This window comes from Cherax quadricarinatus, unplaced genomic scaffold (assembly GCF_038502225.1).
Source record: "Cherax quadricarinatus isolate ZL_2023a unplaced genomic scaffold, ASM3850222v1 Contig83, whole genome shotgun sequence".
NCBI lineage: Eukaryota > Metazoa > Arthropoda > Malacostraca > Decapoda > Parastacidae > Cherax > Cherax quadricarinatus.
Genome location: NW_027195109.1, coordinates 358,044 through 375,469, shown reverse-complemented (window position 1 = coordinate 375,469; position 17,426 = coordinate 358,044). Strand labels below are relative to the sequence as shown.

The following is a 17,426-nucleotide window of genomic DNA, read 5'->3' as shown; positions in this document are numbered from 1 at the left end:
AAATGACCCGCACATAAAAGAGAGAAGCTTACGACGACGTTTCGGTCCGACTTGGACCATTTACAAAGTCACACTTCTCTCTTTTATGTGCGGGTTATTTGTGTATCGTTCCAGTCACGGTATTGTGTCTTTTTTTTTTGTTATTATTGGAACACTGTCTCACTCTTAATAAAGCAAAAGTCTCTTCTACAACCTATCTATTTTTCTTCATGCAAGACAATCTAGAGACATCATACATCGTTCCGTAGTAGATTAAAGTTTCAGGATGTTGCAACTTACACTTAAGTTTAAGAATATGGCACTACATCTGAAGTGAGTATATGTCAGGTAGATATTCTTACCAAATAAAATTTATATGAAACGTGACTTATCATATGGACCTCCAGATAACAGCTTATTGTTGACAAGTAGATGTAAATTATTAGAGCAAGTGCTTTATATTAATATCATATTACATAAGTTTCTCAAGTTGTTTGGAACGGCTTAGATTGGTCAGCTAAGTAGCCATGGTCCGTTGAAGGTGGCAGTGGTTGAGGTGTGGCAGGCTGGTGTAGCATGCTAGTGTGACATGCTATTGTGACATGCTGGTGTGGCACGCTAGTGTGGCATGCTAGTGTGGCATGCTAGTGTGGCATGCTAGTGTGGCATGCTAGTGTGGCATGCTAGTGTAGCATGCTAGTGTGGCATGCTATTGTGACATGCTGGTGTGGCATGCTAGTGTGGCATGCTAGTGTGACATGCTAGTGTAGCATGCTGGTGTGGCATGCTTGTGTAGCATGCTAGTGTGGCATGCTAGTGTAGCATGCTAGTGTGTCTGGCTGGTGTAGCATGCTAGTGTGCCAAGGCCAGAATCATGACTGGCGGAGGTTGACATGGTACTGTAAGTCAGTGATACCCTGTGCACTTGTGATTATTAGGATAGTTGACTAGTGGCAAGGTAGTAGTTAGTTAAAGTTGCCATACTCTCTGAAGGAAGCCAGGAAGGAGGCTCCAGCCGTGTGCAGGAAGTCGTACTGCTCCTGTTGGGATTATTATTATTATTTAGTGCTAGTTTTGGTAATAGTATTGGTAGTAGCAGCAGTAGTAATAACAGAAGTAGCAATAGTAGTAGTAGTAGTAATAGTAGCAGTAATAGCGGTAGCAGTAGTATATTCTCAGGGAAACAATAAATCAGTAGGGGATAAACAGCAACTAGAGAATGGAAGGCAATCAGGTTTGGTTTGAGAGTGATGGACAGCTTCAATACCTTGGATCAAGAACCTTTCATCAGCTTCAAGGTCTCAAGGTACCCCTCCCCTCTCTACCCTTAATACACTGGATGATATTTTCTATTTTTTTTGTCATAACTAAAACTGTTTCCTCCAGTCATAACAAAAACTGTCTCCTCCAGTCATAACTAAAACTGTCTCCTCCAGTCATAACTAAAACTGTCTCCTCCAGTCATAACTAAAACTGTCTCCTCCAGTCATAACTAAAACTGTCTCCTCCAGTCATAACTAAAACTGTCTCCTCCAGTCATAACTAAAACTGTCTCCTCCAGTCATAACTAAAACTGTCTCCTCCAGTCATAACTAAAACTGTCTCCTCCAGTCATAACTAAAACTGTCTCCTCCAGTCATAACTAAAACTGTCTCCTCCAGTCATAACTAAAACTGTCTCCTCCAGTCATAACTAAAACTGTCTCCTCCAGTCATAACTAAAACTGTCTCCTCCAGTCATAACTAAAACTGTCTCCTCCAGTCATAACTAAAACTGTCTCCTCCAGTCATAACTAAAACTGTCTCCTCCAGTCATAACTAAAACTGTCTCCTCCAGTCATAACTAAAACTGTCTCCTCCAGTCATAACTAAAACTGTCTCCTCCAGTCATAACTAAAACTGTCTCCTCCAGTCATAACTAAAACTGTCTCCTCCAGTCATAACTAAAACTGTCTCCTCCAGTCATAACTAAAACTGTCTCCTCCAGTCATAACTAAAACTGTCTCCTCCAGTCATAACTAAAACTGTCTCCTCCAGTCATAACAAAAACTGTCTCCTCCAGTCATAACTAAAACTGTCTCCTCCAGTCATAACGAAAACTGTCTCCTCCAGTCATAACTAAAACTGTCTCCTCCAGTCATAACTAAAACTGTCTCCTCCAGTCATAACGAAAACTGTCTCCTCCAGTCATAACTAAAACTGTCTCATCCAGTCATAACTAAAACTGTCTCCTCCAGTCATAACTAAAACTGTCTCCTCCAGTCATAACTAAAACTGTCTCCTCCAGTCATAACGAAAACTGTCTCCTCCAGTCATAACTAAAACTGTCTCATCCAGTCATAACTAAAACTGTCTCCTCCAGTCATAACTAAAACTGTCTACTCCAGTCATAACAAAAACTGTCTCCTCCAGTCATAACTAAAACTGTCTCCTCCAGTCATAACTAAAACTGTCTCCTCCAGTCATAACTAAAACTGTCTCCTCCAGTCATAACTAAAACTGTCTACTCCAGTCATAACAAAAACTGTCTCCTCCAGTCATAACTAAAACTGTCTCCTCCAGTCATAACTAAAACTGTCTACTCCAGTCATAACTAAAATTGTCTCCTCCAGTCATAACTAAAACTGTCTCCTCCAGTCATAACTAAAACTGTCTACTCCAGTCATAACAAAAACTGTCTCCTCCAGTCATAACTAAAACTGTCTCCTCCAGTCATAACTAAAACTGTCTCCTCCAGTCATAACTAAAACTGTCTACTCCAGTCATAACTAAAATTGTCTCCTCCAGTCATAACTAAAACTGTCTACTCCAGTCATAACAAAAACTGTCTCCTCCAGTCATAACTTACGATAGTTGTGATGAATTGTGGTCTGTCGTAGATGATGTTGAGCACAACACGATACACGTCCACCTCCTGTAGCAGCTGGATCCTGGCCACCAGGTGTAACAACGCCATCATGACCCCACACCCCGTCACACCATCCCTGCCACACAGTGTTAGCCATCAGACCAAATATACCAGCATAATCATCCTCACTCTACCGAATCAGTATTTACTACGGTGCTCAGCAGACTGCACTAGAACACAGAGTACAAGACCGAGTGACTTACTTGCAGGTGAAGAGGCTGGCACTGTGTCCGGTGCCAAGGGATGCTACTCTCTCCACGACGCCCAGCAGGGGATCAGGGGAAGCTGGCAGCGGGTCAGTGTAGGGCCAACCTTCCATCAACAACAACACGCATGTATGGGGCGCTGGAACTCGCTGTCAAAGGACACAGTAGAGAATAAAAAGGCACAGTACCGTAAATGGAATCATAAGCAAGTAACTCACACGCAGGAGAATGTAATTATGACGACGTTTCGGTCTGACTTGGCCCATTAACTAGTCACAGGTATGACTAATTATTGGTCCAGGTCAGACCGAAGCGTCGCCTTATGTTTCTCTCACATGTGCGGGTTGTTTGTGTACCTAACAAAATAATTATTGTCCATGAACGTCAGCCCATCACTTCGTAACAAGTCACAATTGAATGCAATGAAAATTATACCATTTAAATGGCAAAAATAATCTGTAATTAAATATTAATTTGTTAATACTGAATCAATTGATAGACCAATAGTGAACGTATCAGTCACGAACCATTATACTTTCAGCTGACTAAAAGCCCGCTATTTTCTGAACTTACTGAGACCAATGCCCCTGCATGATAGTGGATGTCTTTGTACCTACCAAATCAAGATTGTAATTACACATTGCAAACTATGCAAAATAAAATCCTTAATCCTCAACTGGTCCCTAGTATTGTCAACTTACTGACTTGGGCACAGTGATTTGTACGTAGTACTCAGTGAAGTTGTTGAAGGCCTGCTGACCAGTGAGTCTGATCTTCATGTTGCTGATAGTCTGCCACTCCTCGCTCGGGACTACGTCAGGGTAGTCCTAGCAACACAATAATGTTATTGTTAGCCACGATAGCTCTTTAGTAAGTTTAGGTACAGGTATATATAAATAGTTATGCAAATTAGTCACTTTTGACTTTTTGGGGGGGGGTTATCCTAGGTAATCTACACATGTTACTATGTATGATAATTTGTGTAACTATTTATGTGTACTTGTACTTAAATAAACGTACTTACATAGTAAGATATGTGCAAATTACCTAGGATAACCCATAAAGTCAGACAAAGTGAGTTATTTCCATTAGGGTCCTTGTAGTATCTTATTATTTAAACCTTAAAAGTTAAAACAGCTAAGTAACTCAATTGTGTTAAAATCATTTACAATAAAAGGAGAAATACTAGGAATAAGGTAAACTAAGCTATTTACATTAACATTAACAGTACAGTTACAGTGTTAGTGATGTTGAAGAAAAGTGCTGAAGGTCAACTATGGGGCTTTCAAAAAATTAACCACCTAATGCTTTGCGAAAATAAATTATTATTAATACATACTGGGTGGTTTTGAGGCAAAGTATGGATGACTACCCAGAGTGGTACTCGTCTCTCGTACACCAGACGCCAGATACTGTCCAATGTATGTTGTTGTGGATGCTCTCCAGCAAGGTAAGCATTCTGTACGTTTAATGCACATAATCACATATACGACATACTATTGCAAATGTCAAAAATATTACGTGTCATTATATGGTATGGTTAGCATATATATATATATATATATATATATATATATATATATATATATATATATATATATATATATATATATATATATATATATATATTTTTTTATATATATACTTTTTTTTAATTCGCCGGTATTCTCCCGGCCCGGGTCTTTTCCAAGAGTGGTGACCCGGCCTTGGCTCCCTATCTGGGGAGTGTCTCGAGACCTAAGTCTCCTATCGGAGCAGGTACAAGAACCCCTTCATCTTTTGGACCAAGTGTCCCCAGGCCTAGCCACATTCCCCGCCATCACGGGGCTCGTAGGGAGAAGCTAGGCCTCTGGTCTGCCATCTGCCCCGCCCCAAAGGGGCTCGTGGGGATGGCAGTCTTGTGAGCTGCAGGTAGCAAGTTTTAAGCATCTTTAGTTCTGAACTTCAGAGCAAGTACAGTATTTCTATTTCTTAGTTGAGAGCAACACGGGCCTCTTACAAACTTAATTACAATTTGAAGTTTTTGTGGTATCTCTGATTTTTGCATCTCTATAATCTCTCCATTGTCTTTTCCAACTGTGATTTTTTTTTTGTGAAAATAAATGGATATGTTTTCCCTTTTTTTAATCTTATATTGCACTAATGGGTTTGTGTTTTCGTATATTTTAAATAATTTTCTAAAGTATTTTCTATTTTTTTTTACTGAACATGAGTTTAATACAGATATATAAGTACTGTTATACTACTGTGTTTTAACTTGGGTAGGCAGTGTTGTCCACTGGTGGCAGCGGTGGGTAGGCAGTGTTGTCCACTGGTGGCAGCGGTGGGTAGGCAGTGTTGTCCACTGGTGGCAGTGGTGGGTAGGCAGTGTTGTCCACTGGTGGCAGTGGTGGGTAGGCAGTGTTGTCCACTGGTGGCAGTGGTGGGTAGGCAGTGTTGTCCACTGGTGGCAGTGGTGGGTAGGCAGTGTTGTCCACTGGTGGCAGTGGTGGGTAGGCAGTGTTGTCCACTGGTGGCAGCGGTGGGTAGGCAGTGTTGTCCACTGGTGGCAGCGGTGGGTAGGCAGTGTTGTCCACTGGTGGCAGCGGTGGGTAGGCAGTGTTGTCCACTGGTGGCAGTGGTGGGTAGGCAGTGTTGTCCACTGGTGGCAGTGGTGGGTAGGCAGTGTTGTCCACTGGTGGCAGTGGTGGGTAGGCAGTGTTGTCCACTGGTGGCAGTGGTGGGTAGGCAGTGTTGTCCACTGGTGGCAGCGGTGGGTAGGCAGTGTTGTCCACTGGTGGCAGCGGTGGGTAGGCAGTGTTGTCCACTGGTGGCAGTGGTGGGTAGGCAGTGTTGTCCACTGGTGGCAGTGGTGGGTAGGCAGTGTTGTCCACTGGTGGCAGTGGTGGGTAGGCAGTGTTGTCCACTGGTGGCAGCGGTGGGTAGGCAGTGTTGTCCACTGGTGGCAGTGGTGGGTAGGCAGTGTTGTCCACTGGTGGCAGTGGTGGGTAGGCAGTGTTGTCCACTGGTGGCAGTGGTGGGTAGGCAGTGTTGTCCACTGGTGGCAGCGGTGGGTAGGCAGTGTTGTCCACTGGTGGCAGTGGTGGGTAGGCAGTGTTGTCCACTGGTGGCAGCGGTGGGTAGGCAGTGTTGTCCACTGGTGGCAGCGGTGGGTAGGCAGTGTTGTCCACTGGTGGCAGCGGTGGGTAGGCAGTGTTGTCCACTGGTGGCAGCGGTGGGTAGGCAGTGTTGTCCACTGGTGGCAGCGGTGGGTAGGCAGTGTTGTCCACTGGTGGCAGTGGTGGGTAGGCAGTGTTGTCCACTGGTGGCAGTGGTGGGTAGGCAGTGTTGTCCACTGGTGGCAGTGGTGGGTAGGCAGTGTTGTCCACTGGTGGCAGCGGTGGGTTGGCAGTGTTGTCCACTGGTGGCAGTGGTGGGTAGGCAGTGTTGTCCACTGGTGGCAGTGGTGGGTAGGCAGTGTTGTCCACTGGTGGCAGTGGTGGGTAGGCAGTGTTGTCCACTGGTGGCAGTGGTGGGTAGGCAGTGTTGTCCACTGGTGGCAGTGGTGGGTAGGCAGTGTTGTCCACTGGTGGCAGCGGTGGGTAGGCAGTGTTGTCCACTGGTGGCAGCGGTGGGTAGGCAGTGTTGTCCACTGGTGGCAGCGGTGGGTAGGCAGTGTTGTCCACTGGTGGCAGCGGTGGGTAGGCAGTGTTGTCCACTGGTGGCAGCGGTGGGTAGGCAGTGTTGTCCACTGGTGGCAGTGGTGGGTAGGCAGTGTTGTCCACTGGTGGCAGCGGTGGGTAGGCAGTGTTGTCCACTGGTGGCAGTGGTGGGTAGGTGGCAGTGTTGTCCACTGGTGGCAGCAGTGGGTAGGCTGTGTTGTCCACTGGTGGCAGTGGTGTGTAGGCAGTGTTGTCCACTGGTGGCAGTGGTGGGTAGACAGTGTTGTCCACTGGTGGCAGCGGTGGGTAGGCAGTGTTGTCCACTGGTGGCAGCGGTGGGTAGGCAGTGTTGTCCACTGGTGGCAGTGGTGGGTAGGCAGTGTTGTCCACTGGTGGCAGCAGTGTTGTCCACTGGTGGCAGTGGTGGGTAGGCAGTGTTGTCCACTGGTGGCAGTGGTGGGTAGGCAGTGTTGTCCACTGGTGGCAGCGGTGGGTAGGCAGTGTTGTCCACTGGTGGCAGCGGTGGGTAGGCAGTGTTGTCCACTGGTGGCAGCGGTGGGTAGGCAGTGTTGTCCACTGGTGGCAGTGGTGGGTAGGCAGTGTTGTCCACTGGTGGCAGCGGTGGGTAGGCAGTGTTGTCCACTGGTGGCAGCGGTGGGTAGGCAGTGTTGTCCACTGGTGGCAGCGGTGGGTAGGCAGTGTTGTCAACTGGTGTGTTGTCCACTGGTGGCAGTGGTGGGTAGGCAGTGTTGTCCACTGGTGGCAGCGGTGGGTAGGCAGTGTTGTCCACTGGTGGCAGCGGTGGGTAGGCAGTGTTGTCCACTGGTGGCAGCGGTGGGTAGGCAGTGTTGTCCACTGGTGGCAGCGGTGGGTAGGCAGTGTTGTCCACTGGTGGCAGCGGTGGGTAGGCAGTGTTGTCCACTGGTGGCAGCGGTGGGTAGGCAGTGTTGTCCACTGGTGGCAGCGGTGGGTAGGCAGTGTTGTCCACTGGTGGCAGTGGTGGGTAGGCAGTGTTGTCCACTGGTGGCAGTGGTGGGTAGGCAGTGTTGTCCACTGGTGGCAGCGGTGGGTAGGCAGTGTTGTCCACTGGTGGCAGTGGTGGGTAGGCAGTGTTGTCCACTGGTGGCAGCGGTGGGTAGGCAGTGTTGTCCACTGGTGGCAGCGGTGGGTAGGCAGTGTTGTCCACTGGTGGCAGCGGTGGGTAGGCAGTGTTGTCCACTGGTGGCAGCGGTGGGTAGGCAGTGTTGTCCACTGGTGGCAGCGGTGGGTAGGCAGTGTTGTCCACTGGTGGCAGCGGTGGGTAGGCAGTGTTGTCCACTGGTGGCAGCGGTGGGTAGGCAGTGTTGTCCACTGGTGGCAGCGGTGGGTAGGCAGTGTTGTCCACTGGTGGCAGCGGTGGGTAGGCAGTGTTGTCCACTGGTGGCAGCGGTGGGTAGGCAGTGTTGTCCACTGGTGGCAGCGGTGGGTAGGCAGTGTTGTCCACTGGTGGCAGCGGTGGGTAGGCAGTGTTGTCCACTGGTGGCAGCGGTGGGTAGGCAGTGTTGTCCACTGGTGGCAGCGGTGGGTAGGCAGTGTTGTCCACTGGTGGCAGCGGTGGGTAGGCAGTGTTGTCCACTGGTGGCAGCGGTGGGTAGGCAGTGTTGTCCACTGGTGGCAGCGGTGGGTAGGCAGTGTTGTCCACTGGTGGCAGCGGTGGGTAGGCAGTGTTGTCCACTGGTGGCAGCGGTGGGTAGGCAGTGTTGTCCACTGGTGGCAGCGGTGGGTAGGCAGTGTTGTCCACTGGTGGCAGCGGTGGGTAGGCAGTGTTGTCCACTGGTGGCAGCGGTGGGTAGGCAGTGTTGTCCACTGGTGGCAGCGGTGGGTAGGCAGTGTTGTCCACTGGTGGCAGCGGTGGGTAGGCAGTGTTGTCCACTGGTGGCAGCGGTGGGTAGGCAGTGTTGTCCACTGGTGGCAGCGGTGGGTAGGCAGTGTTGTCCACTGGTGGCAGCGGTGGGTAGGCAGTGTTGTCCACTGGTGGCAGCGGTGGGTAGGCAGTGTTGTCCACTGGTGGCAGCGGTGGGTAGGCAGTGTTGTCCACTGGTGGCAGCGGTGGGTAGGCAGTGTTGTCCACTGGTGGCAGCGGTGGGTAGGCAGTGTTGTCCACTGGTGGCAGCGGTGGGTAGGCAGTGTTGTCCACTGGTGGCAGCGGTGGGTAGGCAGTGTTGTCCACTGGTGGCAGCGGTGGGTAGGCAGTGTTGTCCACTGGTGGCAGCGGTGGGTAGGCAGTGTTGTCCACTGGTGGCAGCGGTGGGTAGGCAGTGTTGTCCACTGGTGGCAGCGGTGGGTAGGCAGTGTTGTCCACTGGTGGCAGCGGTGGGTAGGCAGTGTTGTCCACTGGTGGCAGTGGTGGGTAGGCAGTGTTGTCCACTGGTGGCAGCGGTGGGTAGGCAGTGTTGTCCACTGGTGGCAGCGGTGGGTAGGCAGTGTTGTCCACTGGTGGCAGCGGTGGGTAGGCAGTGTTGTCCACTGGTGGCAGCGGTGGGTAGGCAGTGTTGTCCACTGGTGGCAGCGGTGGGTAGGCAGTGTTGTCCACTGGTGGCAGCGGTGGGTAGGCAGTGTTGTCCACTGGTGGCAGCGGTGGGTAGGCAGTGTTGTCCACTGGTGGCAGCGGTGGGTAGGCAGTGTTGTCCACTGGTGGCAGCGGTGGGTAGGCAGTGTTGTCCACTGGTGGCAGCAGGTGGGTGGCAGCGGTGGGTAGGCAGTGTTGTCCACTGGTGGCAGCGGTGGGTAGGCAGTGTCCACTGGTGGCAGCGGTGGGTAGGCAGTGTTGTCCACTGGTGGCAGCGGTGGGTAGGCAGTGTTGTCCACTGGTGGCAGCGGTGGGTAGGCAGTGTTGTCCACTGGTGGCAGCGGTGGGTAGGCAGTGTTGTCCACTGGTGGCAGCGGTGGGTAGGCAGTGTTGTCCACTGGTGGCAGCGGTGGGTAGGCAGTGTTGTCCACTGGTGGCAGCGGTGGGTAGGCAGTGTTGTCCACTGGTGGCAGTGGTGGGTAGGCAGTGTTGTCCACTGGTGGCAGCGGTGGGTAGGCAGTGTTGTCCACTGGTGGCAGCGGTGGGTAGGCAGTGTTGTCCACTGGTGGCAGCGGTGGGTAGGCAGTGTTGTCCACTGGTGGCAGCGGTGGGTAGGCAGTGTTGTCCACTGGTGGCAGCGGTGGGTAGGCAGAGTTGTCCACTGGTGGCAGCGGTGGGTAGGCAGTGTTGTCCACTGGTGGCAGCGGTGGGTAGGCAGTGTTGTCCACTGGTGGCAGCGGTGGGTAGGCAGTGTTGTCCACTGGTGGCAGCGGTGGGTAGGCAGTGTTGTCCACTGGTGGCAGCGGTGGGTAGGCAGTGTTGTCCACTGGTGGCAGCGGTGGGTAGGCAGTGTTGTCCACTGGTGGCAGCGGTGGGTAGGCAGTGTTGTCCACTGGTGGCAGCGGTGGGTAGGCAGTGTTGTCCACTGGTGGCAGCGGTGGGTAGGCAGTGTTGTCCACTGGTGGCAGCGGTGGGTAGGCAGTGTTGTCCACTGGTGGCAGCGGTGGGTAGGCAGTGTTGTCCACTGGTGGCAGCAGTGGGTAGGCTGTGTTGTCCACTGGTGGCAGCGGTGGGTAGGCAGTGTTGTCCACTGGTGGCAGCGGTGGGTAGGCAGTGTTGTCCACTGGTGGCAGCGGTGGGTAGGCAGTGTTGTCCACTGGTGGCAGCGGTGGGTAGGCAGTGTTGTCCACTGGTGGCAGCGGTGGGTAGGCAGTGTTGTCCACTGGTGGCAGCGGTGGGTAGGCAGTGTTGTCCACTGGTGGCAGCGGTGGGTAGGCAGTGTTGTCCACTGGTGGCAGCGGTGGGTAGGCAGTGTTGTCCACTGGTGGCAGCGGTGGGTAGGCAGTGTTGTCCACTGGTGGCAGCGGTGGGTAGGCAGTGTTGTCCACTGGTGGCAGCGGTGGGTAGGCAGTGTTGTCCACTGGTGGCAGCGGTGGGTAGGCAGTGTTGTCCACTGGTGGCAGCGGTGGGTAGGCAGTGTTGTCCACTGGTGGCAGCGGTGGGTAGGCAGTGTTGTCCACTGGTGGCAGCGGTGGGTAGGCAGTGTTGTCCACTGGTGGCAGCGGTGGGTACTGGTGGCAGTGGGTAGGCAGTGTCCACTGGTGGCAGCGGTGGGTAGGCAGTGTTGTCCACTGGTGGCAGCGGTGGGTAGGCAGTATTGTCCACTGGTGGCAGCGGTGGGTAGGCAGTGTTGTCCACTGGTGGCAGCGGTGGGTAGGCAGTGTTGTCCACTGGTGGCAGCGGTGGGTAGGCAGTGTTGTCCACTGGTGGCAGCGGTGGGTAGGCAGTATTGTCCACTGGCAGTATTGTCCACTGGTGGCAGCGGTGGGTAGACAGTGTTGTCCACTGGTGGCAGCGGTGGGTAGGCAGTGTTGTCCACTGGTGGCAGCGGTGGGTAGGCAGTGTTGTCCACTGGTGGCAGCGGTGGTAGGGTAGGCAGCGGTGGGTAGGCAGTGTCCACTGGTGGCAGCGGTGGGTAGGCAGTGTTGTCCACTGGTGGCAGCAGGTGGGTAGTGTTGTCCACTGGTGGCAGCGGTGGGTAGGCAGTGTTGTCCACTGGTGGCAGTGGTGGGTAGGCAGTGTTGTCCACTGGTGGCAGCGGGTAGGGTGTTGTCCACTGGTGGCAGTGTTGTCCACTGGTGGCAGTGGTGGGTAGGCAGTGTTGTCCACTGGTGGCAGCGGTGGGTAGGCAGTGTTGTCCACTGGTGGCAGTGGTGGGTAGACAGTGTTGTCCACTGGTGGCAGTGGTGGGTAGGCAGTGTTGTCCACTGGTGGCAGCGGTGGGTAGGCAGTGTTGTCCACTGGTGGCAGTGGTGGGTAGGCAGTGTTGTCCACTGGTGGCAGCGGTGGGTAGACAGTGTTGTCCACTGGTGGCAGTGGTGGGTAGGCAGTGTTGTCCACTGGTGGCAGTGGTGGGTAGGCAGTGTTGTCCACTGGTGGCAGCGGTGGGTAGGCAGTGTTGTCCACTGGTGGCAGCGGTGGGTAGGCAGTGTTGTCCACTGGTGGCAGCGGTGGGTAGGCAGTGTTGTCCACTGGTGGCAGCGGTGGGTAGGCAGTGTTGTCCACTGGTGGCAGCGGTGGGTAGGCAGTGTTGTCCACTGGTGGCAGCGGTGGGTAGGCAGTGTTGTCCACTGGTGGCAGCGGTGGGTAGGCAGTGTTGTCCACTGGTGGCAGCGGTGGGTAGACAGTGTTGTCCACTGGTGGCAGTGGTGGGTAGGCAGTGTTGTCCACTGGTGGCAGCGGTGGGTAGGCAGTGTTGTCCACTGGTGGCAGCGGTGGGTAGGCAGTGTTGTCCACTGGTGGCAGCGGTGGGTAGGCAGTGTTGTCCACTGGTGGCAGCGGTGGGTAGGCAGTGTTGTCCACTGGTGGCAGCGGTGGGTAGGCAGTGTTGTCCACTGGTGGCAGCGGTGGGTAGGCAGTGTTGTCCACTGGTGGCAGCGGTGGGTAGGCAGTGTTGTCCACTGGTGGCAGCGGTGGGTAGGCAGTGTTGTCCACTGGTGGCAGCGGTGGGTAGGCAGTGTTGTCCACTGGTGGCAGCGGTGGGTAGGCAGTGTTGTCCACTGGTGGCAGCGGTGGGTAGGCAGTGTTGTCCACTGGTGGCAGCGGTGGGTAGGCAGTGTTGTCCACTGGTGGCAGCGGTGGGTAGGCAGTGTTGTCCACTGGTGGCAGCGGTGGGTAGGCAGTGTTGTCCACTGGTGGCAGCGGTGGGTAGGCAGTGTTGTCCACTGGTGGCAGCGGTGGGTAGGCAGTGTTGTCCACTGGTAGCAGTGGTGGGTAGGCAGTGTTGTCCACTGGTGGCAGCGGTGGGTAGGCAGTGTTGTCCACTGGTGGCAGCGGTGGGATCCATGATCTTACTTTTCACCAGACTAATACCTGCAGTATATCTGTAGAGGGTTTCAGGATCAACACCCCTGCGGCCCAGTCTGTGACCACGCCTCCTGATGGATCAGGGTCTGATCAACCAGGCTGTTACTGCTGGCTGCACACAATTATTCCCTCAAAATGTTAATTCAAATGTAATAAAGAAATCATGTGTTTTGAATTATTTCTTTCGCGTTTCATAATTTAATAACTGAATCTGGGAATGAAAAGGTCACAAGATCAGCCTTGACTGTGAGTCTGGAAATCAGACTCAGTGATTACAGCCATTTATTTTTGAGGACATATATGATTTTCTTTATGTGTATTATTTCTCTGAAATTTATCATAAATGTATAATGACATGTATAACACTATAACAGTACTTATATATTTGTATTAAACTCACATTCAGTAAAAAAAAAAAATAGAAAATACCCTAGAAAATTATGTACAAACATATAAACCCATAGAATTATTTTTCCCTGAACATGCACACTTATGCATCTTTGTACCTGCTTGACCCCTCATGGAAGGTTCCTTGATGTTGGTGAGGGGCTCTTGATTTAGGGAATTGGATCTGTGCTCCAGTTCCCCGAATTAAGCCTGAATGCCTTCCACATCCCCCCCCCTGGGCGCTGTATAATCCAACGGGTTTAGCGCTTCCCCCTTGATTATAATAATAATAATGTACCTGCTTGATTCAGAAATTCATTATATATATATATATATATATATATATATATATATATATATATATATATATATATATATATATATATATATATATATATATATATAATTACCCCCTTGACGTACCTTCATGTCCATACCATTAACCCTGACCACGTTGATGTACTGGGACTCCAGGTTGTCACCGAAGTTTTGCAGGAACACCATCCTGTTGTCTGCTGTATACAAAATGACATTCCATTATTGGTAGTGTTATTGCCTTAGTATAAGTTATATTTATTATGAAAAATCATTATTTAAATTAGATAATAGTGTCTCTTGTTCAGGTGTTCTTAGGTTAGTTTACAATTTACCTGGTAGAATGTCTTGGCTTCTGTTAAGGTGGGCACAAGCTGGGTTCTTCCCAAACTTAAAACTCATATCCTTTGGCAAGTTTTTCAACTTCTGCAATGAATGACAAAGAAATTATGTTGTGGGGGAAATATTAAAAATACTTATTTGGTTCTTCCTAAACCGAATATCAAGTACGGCAAACGATGCCATTAAGGTATTAAAATACCAATGTAATGAGGTGGCCTGGTTCTAGAACACTGATGAACCAATTTATAGATAAATTCTTTAAAAGAGTATCTTTTCATACTACTATATTGGAACCATAAAGAAAGAATTGTTAATCAAAGGTGTTATCAGTGTTCAGACAGGTGACAGGGTAGGTTCCTTCTAAATTTTAAAGTCTTACAGAAACTCCAGAACAGGAAATATTGTACCAGCAAGAGAGTCGACGAAGTGTATTTAGAAAACAGTGTATTACTACTTTTTTCCACTACTATACTTAAGAGTATAGTAATGGAAAAAAGAAAACACTCAAAAGATTATCTTAACAAGCGGATACCTAGTGTAAGAAATTGTGCGTTGAGATATTAAGAGGTGAAGGAGGTTCACGATGACTGGTATCTGTGATGTTGCTGTCGATGGAGACTGCGTAGCTTACCTGGAACTGTTGGTGCATGATGGATGTGTTGGAGGGAGGTTGAGGGAGACGCAGGACCTCCAACGCCTCGGAGAAGTTACTGCACTTGTAGCTGGTGGTGACCCCCGACAACACTTCCAGCAACACCTGGTGACCAAAGGTGTACTGCGCCTGTAACAGTGACACTGCTTTAGTACCCCCATCAACGCCATGTACTATGTTAATGTAATCCAATGCAATCTACTAGGTGAAGGTGACTCACCGCCATCACCCATTACATGAAAGCACTTCACCTTCACCCACTAGATGAACATAACTCACCGTATTCTCCACCAGTCTCGGTCGTCCCTCCCTCAGGTGAACCAGGGCCAAGTGTGGGTCAATGTAACCACTGGTATTGAGCTGGTCCAGCATCAACAGCACCAACAACACTGTCCCCGTCCTCCCGATCCCAGCACTGTGGGAGAGAGAGAGAAATATTCACACTTTCAGCTCACCTGTTAACCCTTTTGGGGCCTAGTTCCTACTAGGCCTTTTGTGTATCCATATGCTCTTGCGCTACCCTCCACAGAATGGATATGGGGTGCACAATAAACTAGCCACTTCGGTGGCAAAATCTTACCCAGTTCTGTCCAACATGTCAAGACACAAGATAAAACATTTCGGAAAACAAAACATATCACTAATGCGCATTAAATATTCTACCAATGTCACTACTGCAAATCAGCATAAAAAAAATAAAAAAAAAATAAATAGTTATCCCTGCATATGTTTATGAGTGTAAGATGGTGACATCTGTAAGCTGGTGCCACAACACCTGTAAGCTGGTGGTACAGCACCTGTAAGCTGGTGGTACAACACCTGTAAGCTAGTGGTACAGCATCTGTAAGCTGGTGGTACAGCACCTGTAAGCTGGTGGTACAACACCTGTAAGCTGGTGGTACAACACCTGTAAGCTAGTGGTACAGCATCTGTAAGCTGGTGGTACAGCACCTGTAAGCTGGTGGTACAGCACCTGTAAGCTGGTGGTACAGCACCTGTAAGCTGGTGGTACAACACCTGTAAGCTGGTGCCACAACACCTGTAAGCTGGTGCCACAACACCTGTAAGCTGGTGCCACAACACCTGTAAGCTGGTGCTACAACACCTATAAGATGGTGTTACGACACCTGGTTGTTATCTGAGAGTAAATATCATTACCGTTATCACCTGTAAGTTTTATGTGCAGCTGCTTATTTTCTGTTGCAGGTGGGCAAAGGTGGCCACACCTGTACAAACGTGTACAGGTAGCCATACTTACAAAGGGGTGTGTAAGAGATCATACCTGCAGTGAACCGTAACAGGGCCAGTGGTGGCCTCCAAGGTCAGGTTGTTGATCATCTGGGCCAGTCCATAGGGATTCTGCGGCACTCCATGATCTGGCCACGACGTGTACTGGTAGTGCCGCACCTGTGCAGGTGCACGAACGCAGAGGTGAACGCCCACAAGATGCAACTCGTATAATATATTAATGACGTGGGAGATCAAGGGAGAGAGAGAAGTTATTTGGTGGGTAACTGTACTCGAGTGTTCTTGTAAGGTGTTGGGAGCAGGGAGAGAATTAAATCCTATTATTTTGGTTATGCTTGATCGTCTTTTGTTTTTGTGTTGTTATGCGGGGACCTTCATGGTGTACAGTGTTGTTGTTACTACTTGGCCTTTTATTACCCCCACAATCATAACAGTTCTCATGTGATTCTCCTCTCCCCTCACTCACATTCACTCACCCAACATAAAACCATTATCATCTCACCTCCTCATGTACATTTACTCACCATTTCCTCACGTATAATTACTCAGCTCTCATTTCCTCACAGTCATTCACTCACCTCTCTCGTTTCCTTATCTTTGGAAATTTGCAGCGTACGTATGATGAAGTCCATCTGACAGAGAGAAGAAATCATTATATTAACAGATGTTTAGTATTCTGTGTATCGTGTTTCATTATATATAAATGTGATATATAATGTGAGAGAAATTATATGTGATAGTAGACTTTGTGTGATAGAATCTATCTACTGATAAATGAGACACATGTGCAACACGTGGGTATCTTTATTGTGGAAACGTTTCGCCCCCACAGGGGCTTCATCAGTCTTATATAAAGGGAGAATGATGAAGATCAGGAGTTTGAGGTAATCAGTCCCTCATCCTGGACTGATTACCTCAAACTCCTTCTAATCTTCACCATTATCCCTGTGTAAAGGACTGATGAAGTCACTGTGTGGCGAAACGTTTCCATAATAAAGCTACCCAAGTGTTTCACATGTGTCTAAATTATCTACAATCTGTCTACTGTAACTTATAATGTGCTTATCTATATGTGGTTGCTGGGGTCGAGTCCTTGCTCCTGGCCCCGCCTTTCAATTTACAACTTGTCGGACTCACTGCCTCCTAGCCTCGTAGGCCCTATCGTACCTGCTCTTAAAACTGTGTACAGAACCTGCCTCCATTAACTCTATATGTATGTGCCTCGATGCTGATGAAGGCCTCTTGATCCAAGAACTTGGAGCTACTCTCCCATTTGCCTTATTAAACCTAATTTTCCCTACATCTCCAAACACTGTATGACCCGTATGGGTCTAGTGCTTGTACATAAATGTAATACTTATACACGATCAACTGACCTTGACTTCAGTGGAGATGAGTTTGACCTGTAGGTCATCCTTGTGTAATAACTGCTCACCCTCGGGCCAGTAACGGGCCACCTTCACCTGCAAACAACAAATTGTTAACTTTATTGCAGTCTGTGAGACTGACGTTGATGAAGTCAGTCAGTGCAACAGAGAGGCACTTAATAATAATAATAATAATAATAATAATAATAATAATAATAATAATAATAATAATAATAATAATAATAATAATAATAATAATAATAATAATAATATCTTTATTACTACAAGTACATGTACAAGGTATACAGTCCTAGCTGACATCAGTGACATACTACTATATAGAAAGCCACTTGTTATGCAGAGCATTTCGGGCAAATTAGGTCAGTTTTGTCCCAGGATGCGACCCACACCAGTCCACTAACACCCAGGTACGCATTTTATACTGATGGATGAACATGGACAACAGGT

General features: G+C 49.6%; 1 protein-coding gene across 1 annotated transcript in view; it reads right to left on the bottom strand.

Annotated features, from left to right (window-relative positions):
- Positions 1–418: 418 nt before the first annotated feature.
- Positions 419–17,426, bottom strand: part of LOC128692920 (receptor-type tyrosine-protein phosphatase epsilon) — a 41,726-nt gene continuing 24,718 nt past the window's right edge. The window contains exons 10-21 of the mRNA XM_070080025.1: positions 16,968–17,054; positions 16,170–16,223; positions 15,626–15,750; positions 14,623–14,758; positions 14,323–14,472; positions 13,685–13,775; positions 13,458–13,549; positions 4,432–4,551; positions 3,794–3,919; positions 3,090–3,241; positions 2,827–2,962; positions 419–1,019 (exon numbers count right to left, since the gene is read on the bottom strand). Of these exons, the coding sequence (XP_069936126.1) occupies positions 945–1,019; positions 2,827–2,962; positions 3,090–3,241; positions 3,794–3,919; positions 4,432–4,551; positions 13,458–13,549; positions 13,685–13,775; positions 14,323–14,472; positions 14,623–14,758; positions 15,626–15,750; positions 16,170–16,223; positions 16,968–17,054 (1,344 nt within the window). The 3' untranslated portion in view covers positions 419–944. The remainder of the gene's footprint in view (positions 1,020–2,826; positions 2,963–3,089; positions 3,242–3,793; positions 3,920–4,431; positions 4,552–13,457; positions 13,550–13,684; positions 13,776–14,322; positions 14,473–14,622; positions 14,759–15,625; positions 15,751–16,169; positions 16,224–16,967; positions 17,055–17,426) is intronic.